This window comes from Gopherus evgoodei, chromosome 3 (assembly GCF_007399415.2).
Source record: "Gopherus evgoodei ecotype Sinaloan lineage chromosome 3, rGopEvg1_v1.p, whole genome shotgun sequence".
NCBI lineage: Eukaryota > Metazoa > Chordata > Testudines > Testudinidae > Gopherus > Gopherus evgoodei.
This window is the reverse complement of record NC_044324.1, coordinates 29,830,035-29,852,727: the sequence shown is the minus strand read 5'-3', so window position 1 is coordinate 29,852,727 and position 22,693 is coordinate 29,830,035. Positions and strand designations below refer to the sequence as shown.

The 22,693-nt window shown below is 40.6% G+C and overlaps 1 protein-coding gene across 3 annotated transcripts in view; it reads right to left on the bottom strand.

The window, feature by feature from the left end:
- Positions 1-22,693, bottom strand: part of LDAH (lipid droplet associated hydrolase) — a 246,166-nt gene that overhangs the window by 43,875 nt on the left and 179,598 nt on the right. For all 3 annotated transcript variants that reach the window (XM_030555344.1, XM_030555345.1, XM_030555346.1), the window contains exon 5: positions 12,686-12,926. In XM_030555344.1, coding sequence (XP_030411204.1) covers positions 12,686-12,926 — 241 coding nt within the window. The remainder of the gene's footprint in view (positions 1-12,685; positions 12,927-22,693) is intronic.

The following is a 22,693-nucleotide window of genomic DNA, read 5'->3' as shown; positions in this document are numbered from 1 at the left end:
TTCTCTTAGTTGCCCAAGCATCTTGGGTCCTCTGTAATATAAAAAATAGATACAAAGCAATGCCACACTAGTGGAACAATAGAGAAGATCCAAAGAAAAATTATTTTCCACTCAGTTGACTAAGCAATTAAGGAAATAAATATGAAGACTCCTTGTCCAACAAAAAATGAGCAGCCATGAAGACAGCCCTGGCCTTCTACTTTAATACCAGGTGCCTCATCACTTGTTCTTTCAGGCTACAGCAAATGTGGGACTACACAGAGCTAACCATGCTCTAGAGAGCACTTCATTCCCCCCACGCTTGTTGGCTCTGCTCAGCCTATCCTCCCGCCAACAGGACTGACTGAGCTCATGAATTCTGCTCATTAAAGGTGGTTCAAAGTTATGGTATAGGTCAGTAATGAGGGATAATAAAGCAATTTTGATAGGCAATTTATTGGTGCCTGGGAAGCAAATGCTGCTCACAAACCTGGAGGCGGCTCAGAAACAGTCTTGATGAAAGGCCTAATCTGCTCAGCCACTCCGGTTGGAAGTTCCTTAGTTTGAGCTTCTGCTTGTACTAACTAATAGCGAGAGTGAGGGGCCAGCCCACTCTATGCCCGAAAGTTTTTTTTTTTAATGGGCACATGAAATCTTTGGATCCAATTGTATGTGAGACCTCCTGGCTGCATTTGGTGGGAGTACAAAGAAGAGCTATGCTCCAGCAGGGTCATCAGGAAAAATGTTGTTGGACTCAGCCAAGGTTCCTTCTCAGGGTGAGTGTGGCAGCACGCTCCCACAGCAGCGGTTCTAGCACCCACACACAGGCTCAGGAGAAAGGGGAAAAGGGCCACGGCCCTCCCCTCCTCACGCTCCTTGCTGTGAGGCTAGTGCTACTGCGCGCCAGACTGGCTCAGACACTACGTGTGCAGAGGAGCAGAGGTGAGGGAAGGCTTCTTGTGCCACTTCATCCCTGACCCTTCTCATTTACACACCTGCCCAAGCCAGGCACAACCCAGCCCTGCTCCCTGTGCTCTACTCTCCAGTCTTTTGCCTGCTCCACGACATGGTGTCTTTGCATTGGGTATTTTGACACTATCCTCAGGGGGGAGGGATAGCTCAGTGGTTTGAGCATTGTTCTGCTAAACCTAGGATTGTGAGTTCAATCCTTGAGGGGGCCACTTAGGGATCTGGGGCAAAATCCAGTACTTGGTCCTGCTAGTAAAGGCAGGGGGCTGGAATCAATGACCTCTCAAGGTCCCTTTCAGTTCTAGGAGATCGGATATCTCCATTAATTTATATCACATGGCAACCTCTTACCAGATTGTTGCCCACTATCACTCCCAATCATTTCTGGCACTCCTGCTTTCCAGATACCCGCTTCCTTCCACACAGTATGTGTGTTTAGGCTTTTTTTTTTTCCCTTCCACATATGTACTTTATTAGCCCGCATTTTTCCAGCCTGAATCGTATTTCATTGTTTGCTGCCTGCATTTGTAAGCTTTTCTATTACACCGCTGTCCTCACTGGCATTTGCAGCGCCTCCCCTTTCAGTATCATCTTTACCTCTGAATAACAATCTGAAGTACCATCGGGCCTTAGCAGAGCTCCCTTCAGTAAGCTCCAGTAATCATCTGCCAACTCATTTCTAACACAAAACAAGGGGACATTCAATGACACTAAACGGTGGAAAATTCAAAACCAATCAAAGGAAATATTTTTCACACAGTGTGTGATTAAACTGTAGAACTCGTTGCCACAGAAAGCTGTTGAGGCCAAGAATTTAACTAGCTGTAAAAAGGGATTGGATGTTTATATGGATATCAAAGAAGATCCAGTGATATCGTAATTAACGGCAACAACAATTTTGGAAGGGAAATTAAAACTTGCGTTTCAGGGCATAAGCCAATCTCTAACTATTAGGATATGTCTATACAGGTAGCATCACAGAGCCTGGGTCAACAGATGTGGGCTCATGAAGCACTGAAGATAGCTGTGTAGATGCTACAGCTCAGGCCACTCAAGTTCTGAAGCCCACTTCCGCCCTTAGGCTTCAGAGTTCCAGCTTCAGCCTGAACATCTACACAGCTATTCTTAGCACTGTAGTGCGAGTCCGAGTCTGTTGACCCAGGCTCTCAGGCTCACTGCTGTGGGCTGTGTAGGCAAATCCTTTGAGATCTATGCTGAGGGGAGGGTTATCCTACATCTACCTTCCATGGGCTTCTTGCAGCTTCCTCAAATGCACCTGGCCTTTGCTAGAGGCAAATACTTGACGAGATGGACCTCTGGTCTGATCCAGTCTGGCAATTGCCCTGTTCCTAGCAACCTCAATACTGTACCAGTTAGCATGAGAAATTCCATGACCAATGCACTCTGAAATAATTTTTCAGCATTGCATGTTTCAGCAACCTAGACAAAATAAGAGTCCCCATCTTTCCTGGGCCAGTCTATGGAGCTACAAGAGACCCAACTGGGGTTGGGGGGAGAAGAATATAATTTCTATCCCACCAGGTAAAGATTTACAAGAGTGGCTACAGCTAGTTTTCTGGGTCTAAACCTATTGGGTCAACGTAATCACCTCTTGATGTTTAGCAGCTATTCTCTGCAGCTGTTCCATTTGTACAGTGCTTAGCACAATGGGATCCTGGCCCATAACTGGGGCTCCAAGGCGCTACAGTAACAGAAACAATACAAATGTGCAGTATCGCCTTAGAGACAGGTAGTGATCAGCACGGACTGAACGGCTTTCTGCAGAAGCCAATAAGAACTAGGGAGAGGGGAAGGGCTGACATGAAGTTGAGAATAATTGATTTTGTATGGTGGGACGAGTTACTTCATTCATATGTATTATTTTTGTGTGTTAAGGTAGTGTACAAGGGCACCAATCAGGATCAGGGCCCCACAGTCCTAGGTGCTGGCAGTACTACGTACATGGAAGTCTGCAGTGATACATTCTTATTCAAGTCTAATGTCATAAAGGGGATGCCTGCAGAGCCTTCCCAAAAGTTCTTAGCCTCCCTCCCCCATGATGCTTCTCGGAAGCCTCCCTTACTAAGGTTGACTGGCCATGTGATCATTTCATAGTACCACATTGTTGCAAACTCTACAAGAAATATGTTTAAATAAGTAAGTTCTTGAAAATGTGCTTCCCAACATCTGGCATATTTAAAGACAGAATGAACAATATGCTAGAAAATGTACGAAAGCGGAAAATCCTGCAATGACTTGGATTCTGGCCCCAGTGTGCTAAATCCAATCCCTGCCCCAAAGAGTTTACAGTTTGTCTCTCGATTCTATAACTGTGTAACACCAAGTTGCTCAGAAGCACTGGATTGTTGGCCACACTTTCCCTCAGAAAGGAAAAAAATGATTAGAGTCTGACGTATGAAAAGTATTTCCGAAGGGGTGGAACTACAAGCCCCCTCACTCATCTGTACTCTGTAGCTTATTTGCATATTATGGTTTGCCTGTCTCTTAAACGTCCTCTCACTACTGAGACAGTATTAGCCAAATTGCAATGTAATTAATCAAATTTAGGTTGAGTTCCATGTCAAATTGAAATGACCCACAAGGAGTAGATTTAGCCTTTGAAAATATGTTTTCCTCAGGGAATGTACTACCATCTGGTCACATTTTTTCCTGGTAAGTTGCCCATCTTATTGTAAGGTTCTTCAGAGGAGTGTAACACTAGTTTCCTTTCCAGTTTATCCTTTGCTCCCAAGGAAGCAATCTCTGTCATTCCTTAGAAAAGCTCAGAACATGGTGGTAAGAAATAATAATACCAAGCAGCAGTGTAATTTCCTAAGGGGAAAACATATTTTCTATCTGTAATTATTGCCAACAGCAATCTTGGAAATTTTGTATAATTTACTGTTTAAAGCATCAAACAGAAGGAACTGTTTAGTACCAGGGATGACTGAGAAAAAAATAAAAGTAAAAAAAAATGTTGATGTTTGGAGATTTACACGATGTAAACGTTTGCTTTGGCTTCCTTGCTGGTTTACACATGGGTCTCAAATGAAAACAGTTTAATTAGTGTAGAATAATAATAATAATAACCCCCCCCCCGACATGCATAATAGCTGCATTTAATATAAACGTCTTCTCCAATCTGCTTGATATTAAAGTTACAGCAAGACCACAACTATACACGAAATGTAGCCAGGAGCACTTGAAAAAAGCACAGCAGGGCTGAAGGCAACAATAAACAAAACATTATTCAACAACTATATCCAGGTGCTTTAACATACAATGGATGCCTTGTCAGGGAGCGAGAAAAATATTCATTTGCTTTGTGCACTGCAGTATGCATAGCCTGGGTGGGGTGCGTGACAGAAATTGAAATATCTATGCACTTATTCCTGCTCTGAGTTACTTGGAGTTAACTCTCATTGACTTCAACTGACGGAAAGAACTGAGTCTTAACCAATCAGACTCACCTCCAGTTTAAACTCTCGCATACTCTGCAAGGCGGCCCTGGTGATGGAAATTCTGGTAGAGGGTCTAGGTTTTAATGGCGGAAACCAACTACAACCTCACTTATTGTGTAGGAAGGGCACAGCAAGGACTTATTGTGTAGGAAGGGCCCAGCAAAGGAGGTATAGCTGGCTACAAAGTAGAATGGGCAGTGGGTCCAATTTAGCAGCTCCATGCAAGGCTCCTGCCAGAGCTCTGATGGGAATCAAGTAGGGTGACCAGACAGCAAGTGTGAAAAATCGGGACGGGGGGGGGGGGCGCTAATAGGAGCTATATAAGAAAAAGACCCAAAAATCAGGACTGTCCCTATAAAATTGGGACATCTGGACACCGTAGAATCAAAGTCCCATTCTAGCCAAGTATTTCAGCATGTGAGTAGCTCCACTGAAATCAATCTCAATGTTTTTGTGGATCAGGGCCTAAAGTTGACCCTTCCTCATGGAACCATGATGGAGGGCAGCACTTGGATCACCATTTGCTTTAGAAGGAGGTGAATTCCTACTCAGGCACAGTGGATTTAATTAACATGGAAAGGTGAACCTACACCTCTTTGAGTCAGCATGGACTGATTTCACTCCCATGTTCTGTAGTGTTGAACTCTCACCCCCGATCGCCATACATACAACACAGTTCTAGTGATGGCTTGGTACTGCTGTCTTCAAATACATGTTCACCTGATTGTTGCAATTAGCAGTAACTGAAATCACCCTTCCAATACTACATTCCTGATACATGGCAAGGCTGGCTTAAATACCCTTTTAACGTGTCACTACATATCTAGACTAGAATCTGGGAGCCTGTTGCAAATGACCAGTATTTAACCGAGTTAGTTAGCGCCTTTATAAATGCTCATCCAGATACCCCCCACAAATGTTTACTCCAGGACACAAATGTTTGAGGTTTACCCCAACTGTTGTTAGCTTTGTTGGAACCATTTTACCCTAAAGTAAGCGGTAGATGTTTGTGCCCCAGAGTGAGTGGAGTGGAGTGTCTACTGTCAAAGCTGTTACCTAAAGCTGTTACCTAAATCAAGTTAATTGCCAATCAATTAAATCAAGTCACAACACGACCACAAACTCTGTTCTAGATGTACCCTCGTGGAACTGAGAGAGGCACAGGAAAAGGTCTGTTCCAAAGCCTGTTGAAATCAATGTGAGCTTCTCCACTGAATTTTGTGGGCTTTAGGTCAGGCTCAAAACGAACAAAGCCCCACTATAGAGATGACTGTCACTATTGCTACTATCTAACATACAAAGTGACCACAGCTGCTAGGATTTAACCAGCAGATACCTATTTTCAACACCTCCTTTATCCTGCAGGGTTTTCTTCTCTCACTTCCAGTCTGGTAGCAGTGTATCGCCCGACTCATCACCCGTTTGTCAAATTAACTCAGTTCCCAGGGATGATACCTCAGCAACGGTGAATACACAACCCCCGAAACAAATCCCAAACTGTGCTGTGTACTTCTTGGACATTATCAACAGGCCCATTATCAAAACATTAAAGACCTATGAGTAGTATTTATGATGAGACTAAAACTGACAGTATTTATTATGTTTTTTCTTTGAAAAAGAAAATGAATACTAACTCTGGAAAATAATATATATATATATTCTCATTTGGTTTATTTTCCAGATTTAGTATTATTTTTCCTATATGCATGTAGGAAAATAAAAGCTTTTACAAGTAATAAATGCCCTTGTTAAACTTTGATCTCTCTTTCTTTTGGAAGTGGGGTACATTTAGAAAGCAGAGTGACTTCAAAAAATAAATAGGACTGTAAATATATAAAAGCCATTCATCTTCCTCCAATAATTTAATATGAGCATCCTATTCCTAAATTGGGAAAATTTAGTTCACTCATAGAGAGAATAAAGCAGATGTGGGATTTTTCCGTCCGTGTTTAAGTGCTGTCTTGGGAAGGTGAGTTGTCTGACAACATTAAGCAAACATTTTAGTCAGGCATCACACAGGAAAATAAACAGTAGCAGAGGAAGCATGAAAATATGAAAGGCTGTTATTCTTTGGCCCCTTTTCCTGGAAGGCAGGTGATAAAATATTACTGTATTTCCACAGGTAAGGAAACACTCTCTTAAGTGCCTCGCAAAAATACATATTACAATAATAATTTAAAATGTCATGCCGTATAAGGCTCAACTGTGGTAGCACAGATGGGCCCGTGGAGACTCTGTGACTGCAGGAGCAAAGGAGAATAGGATTTGCCATTCTGGGTCAGCCCAGTGGACCACCTAGTCCAGTGTCCTGTCTCTTGACAGTATTCGGTAGCAGCAGATTTAGGGGAAAAATTTAAGACACCTTGCAGTTGGCAGTTATGGAATAACCTGCTCTGAGGGAAAGTCCTTTCCTAACCCCCATTAGTCAGAAAGTAAGAAGAGAGGGAGATCAAATTTTGTGCCACTCTGAGACAGCAGTGAAAGATTCCTGTGGCAGGGAAAGGCTCCGGCAGCTGGGAGGCAGTGGGACATTACACTGTGAAAAATAGCAGCGTAGATGTGGAAGGCACTGCTTGGACACCCACAGAGGCGGTTAGTGAATATACTCACAGGGTGCTGGCGTATCTTTACTCTCCTCACCTAAGCAGTGCCTCACTGTCTACACTGCTATTTATACCTGTGCAGCTGGATGTGCAGTGTCTGTACTCTACACACCACTGCAAGTGTAGACCTGCCCTTAGAGAAGACTAAGGGTTGCCACCGTGACTAGCACTTGCGTGAGTGCACTAGGGTGGAAGGGAAAGAGGGAGGAGACCTCTCTCCAAGGCCACACTCGTTCCTACTGTACAACTGTAACAATCCACATTTTGGACAGGTTTCTCCTATAATACTAGAATGGGTTATTTAAGGCTTACAGTATTATCCGAAGAAACTGCCCTGCTGTGTGACCTTGGGTGTCTCGCTATACCTCTCTGTGCTTCTAATTCCCCTCCTTATTCTTTGTCTTGTCTGTTTGTGACCAGGATGGTTTCTTACTATGTGTTTGTACAGAGCCTAGCACAATTGGACCTTGATCGTGATCAGGGCTCTGGGCCCTAATGTAATGAACAATAACACCATCACCACCACCATCACCACAGGAAAACTATTTCCTTGAATCAAGGTGAAGGGCATTAGCAGAACAGTGTAGGCAACATGCTTGTAACTGTATTTTAGTGGATTTTAGAGGATTTTAGTGTCCAGGTTGTTACGGGCAGATCAGTGCACTTCAGCGGAGCTGTGCCCATTTACACAAGCTAATGATTTGGCTTTTAGGAGTTAAGACTGTCTTTTCAATGCAAGCAAATACATTCTGTAAATGATACTGTCTTCATTTCAAAGCAAAGATAAAGCTTAAAAGTAAGATAATTTAGGTGTCTAATTTTAGGTTCCTGTCTGAAAACTGTCATTGAGAATTGAAGGGGAAAGTATTTGTATTTCATCATTTAAAATGACAGACTTGTAAACAAACTACCTAGTATACTTTTAAAAACATTTACAATTAAAAAAAGGTTTGGGAAAGCTGGATGTTAAATAGTTTTGAATAGTTTTCACAATGTTCTTGTGTGGCAGGCTGAACTGGATGCTGTTATTCAATTAGCACTTCTGTAATGTTTTAATCTCAAACTGCTCCAACAACATTACCAGCAAGGAAGCTTCCCATTTTATATATGAGAAAACTGAGGCAGAGAGGGGAAATGACTAGTTCAGATAACACAGCAAGTCAGTGGCAGAGCTGCAGTTAGAACCCAGGAGTCCTGACAGCTAGTCCACTCTAACCACTAAATGTTCTGCTTTCCTAACTGGCAATAAAGGTAAAGCTTTCCCGAATACTCACATCATGTTGTTTTCTGCTGAATGCAACAAAATGAACCACCTGTCGATAAGATGCCATTATTTAGTGTCTCTTTGTTTTAAAGAGATAGATGGATCAAAAACAAATTCTGGGATCTGAGCATTCCCAAACTTTCCCAGATCCAGACTCAAACATCCCAATTGCCCCGAGGGGTAAAATTCTCAAAACAACCTAATTGCCTAACTACCTTCAAGTGCCTATGACACTTTTCACAAATTTTACTTTATAATGAGCCAAACCCAAATCCTGGATCCAAAAAGGTCCAAACTTTGGAGAAGTTTTGATTTGGATCCAAACTCTGTGGCTCAGTACATTTAGATGTCATTTTATATCCTCTCACAGCCCTCTAGAATATAGTGAAAGGAAGATTGTCTCCATTCTTGATTTTTATGATCTTTTAAAACAATTTCAAATGCTGTTTTCCAAGTTATGATTTTTTCACTCCTCTCCATCCTTTCCAAACCCCATAAAGCAAACTATCCCCTCCACAGATTTTAGCTAGTCTCCTGGCCTGTAAACAGGTTAAACAAACAGGGAGATTCCTCAAGAGAAGTCACAGGTTCAAGATCACAAAGGATGACCAGGCATATGGGCCATTTGGAGGTTTTTCTTGCTATTGTGCTTATCTGTATCTTCGCTGTCATCCAGACGTTAACCTCTGACCTACAAGCCTGCCTCTCTAAAAAACCTTGCAGTGTTTACCCATTATGTAATGTCTGTGCTTTTGTGGAAATTTTACAGAAACAAATGGAGGAAGTTTGCCAGTCAAACTAGTGGACAATAAATCCTGTTCTATGTAGATAGAGAGGTTTACTGTCACCATAAACTCCATGCTTCCATGTCACAAAAGAAATATTTTCAGATTTCAAAACATTACAGTGATAGTTTTATATTATCATTATTTTTATTAGGTATGAGAATTTACAAATTAATTTTTACTTGGTAACCTAATGATTGTCTATGTTTCAGATAATGGCAAGGCCAATAAAGTCCCATACTCATACCGTAACATTTTTGCTGTCTCTTCATTAGTGCAAGTCTGAAACACTTGCTTCCAAATCCTAAAATTTGTTTGCAGTTTATAACATTTTTGCTTCAAATGGCTTTCCTCAAAAATACTTCATTGTAAGTCTTTGATTATTTGGTGTCAGCCTTTAGCAAACCGCTTTCAGGACTGTAGTTGGCATCTTCATAGGTACATTATTTTGTTATCTTGTTCTTCCACCCTCCCCCATTTGTCTGTTTGTCCTCTTGCTGCCTCCTGTGTGCACGGACATTGTAAGTGCCCTGGGGCAGGGACTATTGTTTTTTATCCCTGTATGTCAGTACAATGCCTAATACAAAAGGGCCCTGATCTTTGACTGGGGTTTCTAAATAATAAATACATAATAATAACAAAATGTTATTTTAGATCACATGTAGAAGCAAATATATTTTCAATCAGTAGTGGGGTGGGCAAAAAGGAATGCAACCTTCCTATCTCCATAAACTCATCTTTTTGGTTGACAATTCTCATTAAGGACCTCTTTCTGCTCCCTCTGGAAGGAGATTTACTCTTGACTTTAGTGAAAACAGGATAGGAACTCAAAGTCTTGTTATAATTAAGTTTTATAAATCTCATTTCCTTTCAGCAGAGAGAAAACACATTGTTGTGACTCAGCTTTGGATGTGGTAACAAATCCTTGGCAGGTTAGTTTGTTTTAATGGACACACTACTTTTAAGGAAACTTTGACCATTTTTTCTTGCCCTTAATCATAGCTTTTATTGCAATTGCAGTAATTCAACAGATGTATGTGCCAAAGGTAATATGTGTATTTTTAATGAGTCAACACAAACTTCCTGGAGAGGAGAAACAAATTCATTTTCAGAACATTTTTGAATCATATTTAATAGCTATTAAAAGGATAGGGGAGTCAATCAGAACAACATTTATGACAGTTTCATATGTTATACTAGTTTACAGATGAGTAGTTACATATAAGAAGATTTAAATAGGCCAGATTGCTGAGCTAAATATATTTTTGCTAAACTGATGACCATGCTATGATCCCTCTTTCTTCTGTTTGTGACCCTACAAAAAAGACCTATGAGTTTGATCCTGTAAAACCGAACTTGCTCGAGTAGTGGTAACCTATGCGTATACTTCCTTTGAAGTCAGTGGGTCACATGGTGCCATCAGTTTCCAGACAGTACTCTTTACTGAAATCAATGGGGAATTCTGCTTAAAAACAGATGGCATGATGTGGCCCAATGAACAGTCACATCAATAAGACCCACTTACGTAAGGGTTTGCAAGACTGACTTCAGAGGATCAGACCCTCAACTGGTTTAACTCAATAAAGTAAATGGAGCGACACCAATTTTACACCAGCTGAGAAGCATCGTATAAAGGTATAAGGTTGGACATCCTTGGCTGCTTATATCTGAATTGTCTCTTTGCATGGGAAGATGTTAGCTAAATTAAAGCAACTAGTGCACTTAGCACGATGTAAACTACTGTAATACAGAGATGTTCGCATCCTAGAATCGAGTTCCTGCCACGGCTGGGGTACTGAGGGAAGGAACACAAAAACATACTGCGATCTTATATTTACTTCCTAAGTTGATGAAAACTCCTGTAAAAGATGACATGCCCCTTACCTAGAGAACAATGTTTAGTAACTCTGAGCCTAATTCTGTGAGGTTCCAAGTACTCCCATGCCCCTATAACTTGATTTACTTAACTGCTTACTTGGAACTATATATTACAATTTGTTGTTGAAGACAATGCATTTGGCACTGTCCAGAACAGACAACAGAGAGATTCCCTGTCCAGACACTTTATGATCTAAGGCCTTCATCCTGCGAATGATGATCAAGCGCAGACTCTTCCACCTGCACAGAGTTGCACTGAAGTCAGTGTGACTTGGTCTACCCTGGCACAGCTCGTTGCAGCACTAGGGTCTAAACAATCTCTTAGGCCACGTCTACACTACAGCATAAAATCGAAATTATTAAAACCGGTTTTATAAAACTGGTTTTATAAAATCGATTTTACTCGTCCACACTAGGGCACATTAATTCGGTGGTGTGCGTCCATGGTCCTAGGCTACCATCGATTTCCGGAGCAGTGCACTCTGGGTAGCTCAGTAAAAGAATGAGACCAATAACTTCGATTTCCGTCCACACTAACCCTAAATCGATATAGTAATATCGATTCTAGGGTTACTCCTCTCGTTGGGGAGGAGTACAGAAATCGATTTTAAGAGCCCTTAAAATCGATTTAAAGTGCCTTGTAGTGTGGACGGTTACAGGGTTAAATCGATTTAACGCTGTTTAAATCGATTTAACGCTGTAGTGTGGACCAGGCCTTAGAAGGCACGACACATTGGAAAGTCTAGGTTTCAGGTAAGAATGTCTCTGAAAGATTCACTTCTTCTGATCACTGCATGTCAGTTTCTATATCAAAGTGTTTTCAAATGTTAATTTATTGAAATAATGTGTAAAACACCACAATATGCTTTGATTTTCATTTTGGAATGCTCAGCAGAATTTGGGTGAATAATTCCCTATCTAAAAGCTGCTTTTGTCCGTAGAATATGTACAAAGTTTATGTATGCATTTTATTTTATTTTACAGTACGCCACAACATATGAAGAATTTTGATTTTCTGCCTTTCTTTGGAGAATTTTAAAATTCATACATGTAAAGCATAAATGAAATTCCTCATGGGTGTAGTTACTCACGTGTGTAAACATCAGCAGGATTTTCTTTTCTGCATTTACTAGCATCCCGCTAAGGACTTTGTAATGTTAATTACAGACAGAAAGAAAAAAATTGACTATAACAAACATCAGTATCAAATTTCCAAATTTTCATTGTTCAAACTGGGTGAAGTGAAAAAGGTAAATAAAAACTCCAAAGGGGTAAAGTAAATTATATTTTAAAATGCATTCTTTTTAATAATTTAAGGTGTTAATAGTACAGATAAAGATTCTTTTTCAATATATTTTTGGGAAAATATAATTTTTAACCTAACAGTCTCTGTTTAAGAAAAGAATTTTTCAAGACATTCAACCACTTAATTCATTCCCCGGTTCTGATAAGGTTCTTAAAACTCCAAATATTGTGGATCATTTTATGGATCTATTCAGAGCACTATTTTATGACCAGGTTCAGATTTCCCTGTATCCTTTTCAGAATTCTTAACTTGAAAAGAGAAAAGGACTTCAGGACATATACAAATCCTGCCTCTCTTTCAAATTTCGTCAGAGATTTGTTCCTGTTTTAACATCAAGTTCATTTTTAAAGACTTATGTTCTGTACAGCATGCTAGGTCACCCGTTTGTTGAAGCAGTAGGATAAAAAGTAGATATAGTAAAAAAAAAATATTCTGCTCACCAACACAATCCACACTGAAGAGATTTAGGGAGGTAACTACTGAAGCTTCATCAGGATATTTCAATCCTCGCAGCACAAACCGCACCATGGAAGTTTTGACTCTTTCCGGAAGAAATGACAGCAGGTAGACTGGCATGTACAGAATGTACCGAAGCTTGCACAGCACAGGTGTCAGGAGCTTGCCTTGTGGAGACTGAGCCATGCGTTCTATTGTTGGAAACAGCAGCACAGAGCGGACAACCTGTACAGCCATGAGAAAGAGACTGTCAGGAAAGTCCTCTAGCACCGTATCATATTCTGGAAGAGAGATTTTTTTTTTTAATGAGGCTCCTTTTTAAGTGAAATGAAGTTTGTCAGATGCACTATTAACTTGCAAAGATATTTGTGTGCTACATGGAACGCCAGTTTTTTTGGAGGGAGCAAATAAGGGCCTGATTCTGCAAGATACTGAGAGGCCTCAGCTCCTATTGAGTGGGAGTTGGAGGTGTTCAGCACAGTGCCAGACTGGGCTCGAAGTACAATTTAGAAGCAAGTGCCCAATGCTTTGAACATAATCAATTGTTACACAGAGGTGACGATGAGACCACAAGAGGACAGTCATTTTTTGTGTGTCTTTGCAGGTTTTTTTATTCTAATGATTTTATTTGATTAATTGTTTCCTTCAGGAGAAAACTGATTTTTCAAAATGATAGCTATCACATCCTGGTCTTTTCAGTGGGTAGTGCAACTACAGAAAGGTTCAACAAACCATAGTAAACTGGGACTGTAACTACAGTTGAAACAAGATTATTATCGTTATTTATTAGTATTACCAATAAAGAGGACCTATGAGCCATGATCATGGACTGGGACTCCACTGTGCTAGGACATAACACAATTACTGGGGCTAGTCTAATGTTGCATAATACAGCCCACAATATTGTACTATAACATATGTATCTTTAAGCTGGATGGTGATTTTAGCTCATAAGGACTGAAAACACTCTGATCTCAGACTAAAAAGAAAAATAATATGAACCAACCATTAAGAGGAAACATTTAACGGATGCCTATTTTTAATTTCTATGTTATTGAGGAGATAAATATTCTTATAGAATATATTATAGAAATCTATTGTGGGATGTTACTCCCTTTTCAAGTACATTGGACTATCACACAAGCTTTCATTTAGGAAACACCTGTAAAGATAAACAACCACAATAGCTGGTAGTGGTATGAAGGAGGCAGACTAAGCCAAAGATATTATGGACGTTGGAGTGCTAGGTAATTATGGGAGACTTGCTGCCTTTCACAATGTACTCTGCATAAATGTAGAAGAGGCAAGCAGTTACCTCTGCCCAGTTATCAGACTGTCCAGATTTCCAAGGATTCTTTTAATTATTCCACATATTGCATGATTTAGGGTGGGATTTTGTTTTTAAATTAATTATCTTCCCAGCCTATTAGACCTACATCCTGCAAACTGCTCTGCAAGGGCGGATGCCCAGCCTACGTGGAGCCCCACTGACTTCAGTTATGGTTTGGTGGTCCAGCCATGCAGAGTAACTTGCAGGATCAGGGCCTTATAAGGTAACAAAAGAAATATGGAAAATGCCAATAATAGGTCACATTATATTTTCTATCCTATATTTAAGATAGGACTTTGAAAGGGTTATTTATTTGAAGGCACAAACATTTTAAGAACTCCCTACAGTCTACCAGCTGACTACCTTAATTTCAGACAAAGAAAAATATACTTTCAGTGAAAATCAATCCTGGGCCTCTTTTTATTAAAGGCAACCAACAGCTGGTGTATAGGAATGCAACTTGTACTAAATTGTGTGGTAGTTTTGTGATATTTCAGCTAGGCGCTGAACTCAACTCTTGTGATCTAAAGCAGATTTGACCCATGTTCTCAGCCACACATTAATCCTATGACATTACAGTTTATAGATACAGGATTAGCTGCTTTGAGAGAAGTTGCTAAAGCTTAGAGGCAAGAGAAGGAAAAACCTAGAAAGTAGTTATGTCCCTTCCTCTCCTGTACTGTGCTGTTATTGATATATATGTATATTTTTTAAAAAAATTGTATTGTATCGAGTTTAAAAGGTGGAGCTATGAGGGATTTAAGGGCAAATTCCTTTTTCTTTTTGTGTGTTCTGCACATATACAAAGAGAGTTTTAAAATATACGTATTTCTCAACCACTCATCAACTGTTTATTAGCTCTCTGCCAGCATCCAGAGTCCCAGATTTGTTTGAAGACAGTTCAATTTTAACTTACATGCTGATAACCTGAGGATAAAACTGACAAAAAAATAAATGATGATCTAAATTCTTATTGTGTTGGTACAAATATTCATAGGAGAAATATGTTGCTTCTGCTCCATGCAAAATCTGCATTGGAGTATACATTTACCTTTATTTTGAATGAATACTTACTGCAACTAATCAGAATGCACTAACATCTACTGCACTTGTATTTTATTAATATTTTGAAGTGTCAAGAACACATCTCACACTATGTACAGAATACGCCATTTACACTAGTAGAATCCACTTAGAAGAACCAAAGATATGAATATGTTTTATGCTACTAAAATAACTACAGTTGCAGAGCCAGCTTTTAAATGGCAGCCAGGCAATTTGACAATATAAATCACTGTGTAAGTGCCAAGTATTATAATTACTATTATCAGTATTAACTAAAGCATATAGGTTTACTTGTCCCTCAGTGTACGGAAATAATTCTTCATATTTTGGGAAACAGATTTTTCATGGTACCAAATCAACCAAGACACATAGAAAATATTATTACATAAAGAGGTAGTAAGTCTAATGGTTAGAGCAGGGGACAAACATTTTGGGCTCCTATGTTCTAGTCTATTCTAGACTGTGACAGTGACTCTGTGTATCTCCTTAGTCAAGCCACTTAACCCTTCATGCCTGTTTGCCTATATGTAAAATGGTCATTATAGTCACACACATTACTGAAGTGTGATGATAATAAAATACAAAGTGTTTTATGGTCCTCAGTTGAAAGATCTTGTGAAGGTACACTGTTTCAATACTAGAGATGGCACATGAACTTGCGATTAAAAGTAAGTTATGTGAAATTTTAAATATAAATTTTTCTCTCTGGTTTTGTCCCCAGCCAGCTTCCTGTGTGTGATCACCATCAACTTCTCACTTAAATATCCAAGGCTCAAAGACCTGGATGGTTCATCAGATTGATAATAGGATGCAGACCCTTTCACCTTTTGGTGTCTAATATAAATCTTCATAGCAACTGCAAGTTTTTGCCATCTGTCAGCCCTTTTATGGTATATATGAAATGGACTGGTTTCCTAGTCCAGTTCCTAATTGAGTGGTGTGCATATCACTAATAGAAGCAACTGGCAACCTTGCTGGTAGCATGAACTGGGAGGCGAAGGAATGAACTGGCAAAGAACCTGATTATATTGCACCCTCCAAAACAGACTGACATTAGCAGAGAAGTGTAGGGAAGTTTCCACTGCCACTGTCTATGAGATCTGGTGTCTAATACTATCAGTCCACAGCTTTTCAGATACATATATGTCACATTCCAGGATGCAATCCAGACCAGTGAGAGGCTGTGACACCATATGTCCCGTAACCCTGGGTGCCTGATAATGGTTTGCTGTGGTACATCCCAAGCTGGACCACTCACAAACAGCCAGACTGTGTGCTGGTCACATCCTGAGTGTCTGTGCATAGCTACAGTCCTGGCCCAGCAGTTCTGCCCCAAAACCTGTCAACAACACTCCAGTCATATTCTGACTTCCACCAGCCTGGGCTATTACTTACAGGGTGGTTCTAACACACTCCCAGTCCCAAATTTTCCCCAAGAATATGTGTTCTGCACTATCCAGCCCTCTCCTGAGCTGTTCAGTTATTAAAGGTCTGTTGTCTCTATAAAGGGTCAATATTCAACAGCTTGCTACTTTAACTGGAGTTCCCAAACAGTTCACTTTAAACACAGGATTGGTTTAGATTAAAATATAAAAAAAGCTTATTAACAAAAGAAGCTAGGATGTTAAGTGAATTCAAGTATCAGAAAGGGTTACAAGAGAAATAAAAATAATTTTTAGCTACTACAAAGCGTTTTAACAAACTAGACTTGGTTAAAGGTAAAATCCTTACCATAGGTTCCCAGCAACATGGCTGACCAAATTCTCAGGATATCCCCCCAGAGTCAAAGGGCTGGTTCCTTTGTCTTCTCAGGTGAGTGAGTGAATGCAGGGGCAGCTCTAACTTTTTAGCCGCCCCAAGCACTGCAGGCAGGCTGCCTTTGGCAGCTTTCCTGTGGGAAGTTCACCGGTGCCGCGGCTTCGGCGTACCCGCCGCCGAATTACTGCCAAATCCGCGGGACTGGCGGACCTCACGCAGGCAAGCCGCTGAAGGCTGCCCTGACTGCCACCCTCGCAGGGACCAGCATGCCAGCCCCCGCGGCTTGCCGCCCCAGGCACGCGCATTGAGCGTATGAGAGAAAGAGAGATTGGGGTATTTTTGCCCCCTCAGTTTTATAGCCCACTCACCCTTCTGAAATGCATTTTGCTGGGGATTACCCCTAAATAAAGTTCACTCCCGCTGCAAGGACAGAGACATGAAGTCTCATGGTGAAAGAGGTTCCATGTTGTTTGCTAGAATGCAGAGCAATCTGTTCCTGTCCTGCTTTGTTGCCCAATAATGGCAATAACCTGTCAAGTGTCCAATCAGCTTTGATGGCACCAGGCTAGAGGCACCAGCTTGTCCTTTGTCTTTGAGAAACCGATTTACCCCCTTCCCAGACTTGTCTGGTAAACACTTTTAAGTCATCATTTCAGCTTATGTTCATAACTCTTAATACACATATCGTACATACATTATGTAAGAATATTAATGATCAGTGAGTTATTCCTTTTAAATGATACCTCACCAGGCATGTTTCACACAAAGATTATTACAATAATATGTAGGGTGTGAATATAGTGATGCTATCGCTCACAATGTAATCCCTGAGCTCAGACACATGGTCAATAGAAGATTTTATAAAACAGATTACAGCGAAACTAGATATGAAAGGGCAAGAGTGACTCCTCAGGACAGAGCCCAGTAAATCTTTTTTTCATATCACACAGGCAGAATAATTTCAAGTTTTTTTTCAGGCAAGGTCTATAAATACACTATTTTGAATGCTACAGTTGGCTTCATGTGATCATTCAGTATTAATTGCTATCCTCAGTGTTTGGTTACTTGTCTAAAACAATGAAAACTGATCCTGCCTGTAAACTGTGTATAAACAAAATAATGCTTCTCTTTTCCTATAGCTTGACTTTCTGAGAGAGAGTCAAATGCAAACGGCACAATCTACCTGGGAGAGGAAAAAGTGCAAACAGCTTCAAAAATTACCAGGGATGATGCCAACTTAAAAAATGGAGCTGGTTGGAACCTTCATTTCACCTAAGCCTAAATGTTTTAAGGAGTTTTTGTATTGACAGAATCTTATCTAAAAGGTTTTAGGTCCAGAGAGAGAAACAGACAGACTCTGGGCTTCTCTTCACTGCTAAAGAAGGTGTATTTTTCACTTCGGGGTAACTAACATGCATGAGCTGTCCTGTGGAAACCACAGTGAAAACAAGGCACTCTAGTTTTACTGCAACATAAACTAGGCAAGGTTGACAATACCCCACTTGGTGTTGATGGACACAGTTACACTAGCTGGGTTAGTATCACACATGCATGCACATGCAAAGGCTTATTTTACTGATGTGTCTACAATTTCCAGAGGTATGGGGAGGAGATCAGAAGTTGAGCTTTATTTATTTATGTTTTACAGAGGGGTAAGTTGCAGAACTGATAGGTTACACCAGTGTTTTAAAATTTGAGTGCCACTTAACTTTAGGCACCAAAACAAATGACATGGTCTTCAGAGGTGCGCAGTTCCCATACCTCCCATGGGAGCCAATGGTAACCAGGAATGCGCAGCTCATCTGAAATCAGGCCACTTATTTAGGTGGCAAATTCAGTCACCCAGGGAAAAATTGTATATATGTATGTGTGTGTATTTTTTTTATATATATATACATATATATATATTTTTTTCTTCCGAAGAAGAAACCTGACTTGCCACAGTAGGTGAATTCTGTTTTAAGCCCATCAGGTTTCATCAGTTGTGTATCTTGGCTGTAAATGGACAAGTTATCTTTGTGTATATCATTTCACAGAGATACTGCAGTTTTAAAACAGCAGTGTTCTAGTCCATTGACAAAACTGTGGTTCCCATCCTGTCAGAAACTGGAAATGGCTTGGAAATGACTTGCTGGCTCATGCTATGTTAGTGACAGAATCAATGGCGGTTGCGGTTCACTTCCACTTCTAAGGCAGAAATATTCTGTTGCTTGTTTGGCTCTTGCTGAAGAACCTGTTTTAAATTATTTGGGGTGTACAAACAGTTAATGTAATCACCGTTAACCATAAGAATGTAGGACTCAGATTCCATACCAGTTATGTAACTCACAGTTTACAATGAACTTAGAGATCAAATCAGTTGGCAGAAACAGGAAGCAATTCATTACTTTTTATAACTGATCCATTACAGTGACCCATGTTCAGTAAAGCTGTATCCACGTATGATACTAAAACTCACATGCAGATTCTGCAGTCACACACCATAGATCCATATAAAAAAACCCCATTAGCATGTAGAAATAAGGCATACTTTGAAATCACAGGACTGGAAAGAAATACAGTAAGGAAGTTTCATAAAGCATTCTTAATAGATCACTGACTCCTTCAAGAATTTGTGGAAATCAAAGGCTGTTTGTCTGTCAAAAATAACACTTATTTTGATATATTTTAGTTCATCCCATGTACTAGTTTATTATTCATCTGTTGCCTTGGCAGAGGAAAAGCCATTATCTGTCAGGTGAAACCTACTACATTTTTCAAAGATAACATAATGATGTACTTAATGGTAATCTACAGTCCACATTTGACTTGAGAGTGTCACATTAATCAACATTTCTTTTACTCAGCATGTAGGAACCTGCAAGCAAAATCTCTAGGGTCATGGAAATATACCCTACTTTATTAACACAGCTGTGCAGAGAAGGTATCCAAGTTAAAGCACATGACAAAACAGACATTTTCTTATTTTTCTCTCTCATCAAAGCAAGACTTTCTAGACTCACTAATGCAGTTTGCTCTCTCTGTCAATATTTTAAACACTTGCAATCTCATTTGAAATCTACACACAAGAACTGTTGAGATACTGTAATTTTCTCTGAATATAAAAAGATTTTTAATGCTCTAAATGAGTTTTCCTTGCACTGCACATTTAAAGTCAGTATTTTTTTAGTTATATTAGCTAGCCATTTACCTTCACATTAGATAAGTACAACCACAGTATTGTGTGGCAGGGAACAACAGAAACAGGACAAAAAAAGATGCCAGGAAAGTCTGTGAACAAAGATACAAATATCTAAAAATTATTTCACTACAAGGGCTTCACCGCTGCTCGTGGCAGGGGCTGAGCACTGCTGCTCCAGCCCCTATGGGGCTGACCTAACCCCAGCTGCTAGTCTGGTGGCCACTTTCCAGGTGGCCCAGGGTTGGCCACTGGCCAGTGCTCTAGTGGCCCTGAGGCTGACCGCTGGCTGCTGTTCTGGTGGCTCCTGCTCTGGCAGCAACAGGGCTGCCCACAGGCAGTTGCTTCAGACCTGCCACTGCTCCAGCCCCAGTGCTGCTGACCTAACTCTGCTGCTGCTTCAACTCCAGAACTGCTTCTATGGTGGCCCCAGGGCTGACTGCTGGCCAGCTGTTCTGGCAGCCTGGGGGTTGCTCCTCCAGCAGCCCCGGTGCTGACAGCTGCTTCTGTCCTGCTCCAGAAAAGTCCTGGAAAGTCTCAGAATCCATGACCTCCATGACAGAATCGTATCCTTACTCATTATATCTATTTTACAGACAGATAAACTGAAGTACAGAGAAGTTTAGCAACTTGCTCGAGGATACATTCTGTATAAATGAAAGAGCCAGGAATACAAACACAGGCACCCTAGCTTCCAGTCCTCTGCTGTAACCACAAGATCACACTCCTGAAGAAGTGGAACTGCTAGAGTACAAAGTCAGCAAACAATCTGAAGGAGAAAAAGTATGTTTGTGTAATTAATCCAAACTTTGGAGGGAAAGATGGCTGTACTGTGCAGGAGTGCCAGTGTCTATTCATGTAGTTGGTTAGTTCAAATAGATTCATATGTTACCAAATGTAACCCGTCTGTACGTGCTGTTACATGGGGCAAGACAATTTTCCACTAAAGGCATATTTTTTTTATACATCCAACTTTAATTTTCTATATTTTGCATTTATTAATAGCCCAGTTTCCATCTTAGTACCGGATCTTCCTCGTTTTCATTATTCTCCCCCTCCCAAATGTCTCATTTTACAGCATGTAACCTATGTTAATGAGTAATGGTTTAGTGTAAGTGACAGAAAGAGGCACATTGCACGAATTTTCCATGGAAGTCATTGGCACATGAATAGCGACCTCATGCAGAGCATAAATTGTTTCACAAGTGAGCCTTAACTGGCTAGTCTGTGCAATTCTCAGGATATATACCGTTAGGAAGCAAGTGTCAAAACTGTAAATTATACACTTGACTCTCTTCTAATGGGATTAAGGAATTTTTGCTCCCCAGAAAATGTAAACTTCTTTGTATGTATTTAACTGTTTGATGATAATGCTGGCCAGTGCCGCTTGAGTAAAGAGTCTGCCGACGTTACTCAGTTTTCAGAACGCAGAGACTAAGGAATTCTCAGGATAGTGATCCCTATGCTTAGTGATAATTATTTGCAGGATCAGAGTGAAAATGCTCTGAGGCCTGCAAGTCACCCATACACAGCTCCAGCGGGAGACACACAAACACTCTCAAAAGTAGAATTTAACTCCCTAGCATCTGGGGAGTTTAGTAAAACGACAACAATTAATTGTCTGGATGCATTTTTAAGAAATTCCCTCCCCACAAGCAAATCTGTACTCTGCTTAGAAGCAGTGGTGTGAAGGCAGCAGTATAGCAGCATACAGTAAAGTGCTTAGACAAAGATGAAAATGTATTTACAAGTTCTGGACAGTAAGTTTTTAAAAATGAACATATGTACATTAATTCAAACAACTGTGCCCAAGGCACAACACCAAGGCATAAAAGCCAGCCACCTTTAGGTGAGGATAAAGAGTGGTTGACATACAAATTGCTCATAATCCCAGTTTACCAGATAAACTTTGATGTAAAAACACTTGACAATTTCTGAGATGTGTGCCATATGGCATTAGACCTACGGATGTTCCTGGGCCCCAGCCAATTCACTCCCAGCTCAGATGCAAACTTAACAATTCTTTGCTGGCTAGATTTAGCATGGGCAACAGATCCCAATGCAGAGCTATGTGACATCTAGCCTTGGATTCAAGGTTCAACGTGTGGGGTGAACCTCAGCCCCTATATGTGAACAAGTGGGCATGTGCTGTTTCTGTGAAACTTGGAAGCCTGTGAGTCCCCTTCCCTGCATTCCCCTCAACAAGCCACAAGACCATCCTTCTAACCGTAGACATGATCAGGAAGAGAGTTCATCTCAACTGTTTTCTCCGAGAGCCTGGTTGACCTCCTCCAATGCCAGACACAGGCCTTTGGCAGAGAGTGTTAAAAGGTGGCTGAAGGTGACTACTTCATCCTCTTTGCAGTGAGATCTGGGGGCTAATTCTTAATGGACAGAATGCACCCTTCTCAATACCATTGCTCATTAGAATTAGCTGACAATAGGAGCAGAATGCGTTTTTTATTTACTACTAGAGACACTGATGCAACTGTCACCCCCACCAACTACACAGGTGGGGGAAATGTTCTATAGCAGCACCGCATCCCTGCCCAAAGGAAATTGAAGGGAGAAGGGTGATCTACCTAGATCCCACACTCCAAACTTCACCTCCAAATACCTTAGGGGAAGGTACCCAAAAAACAGCTATAATATGATAAAGAG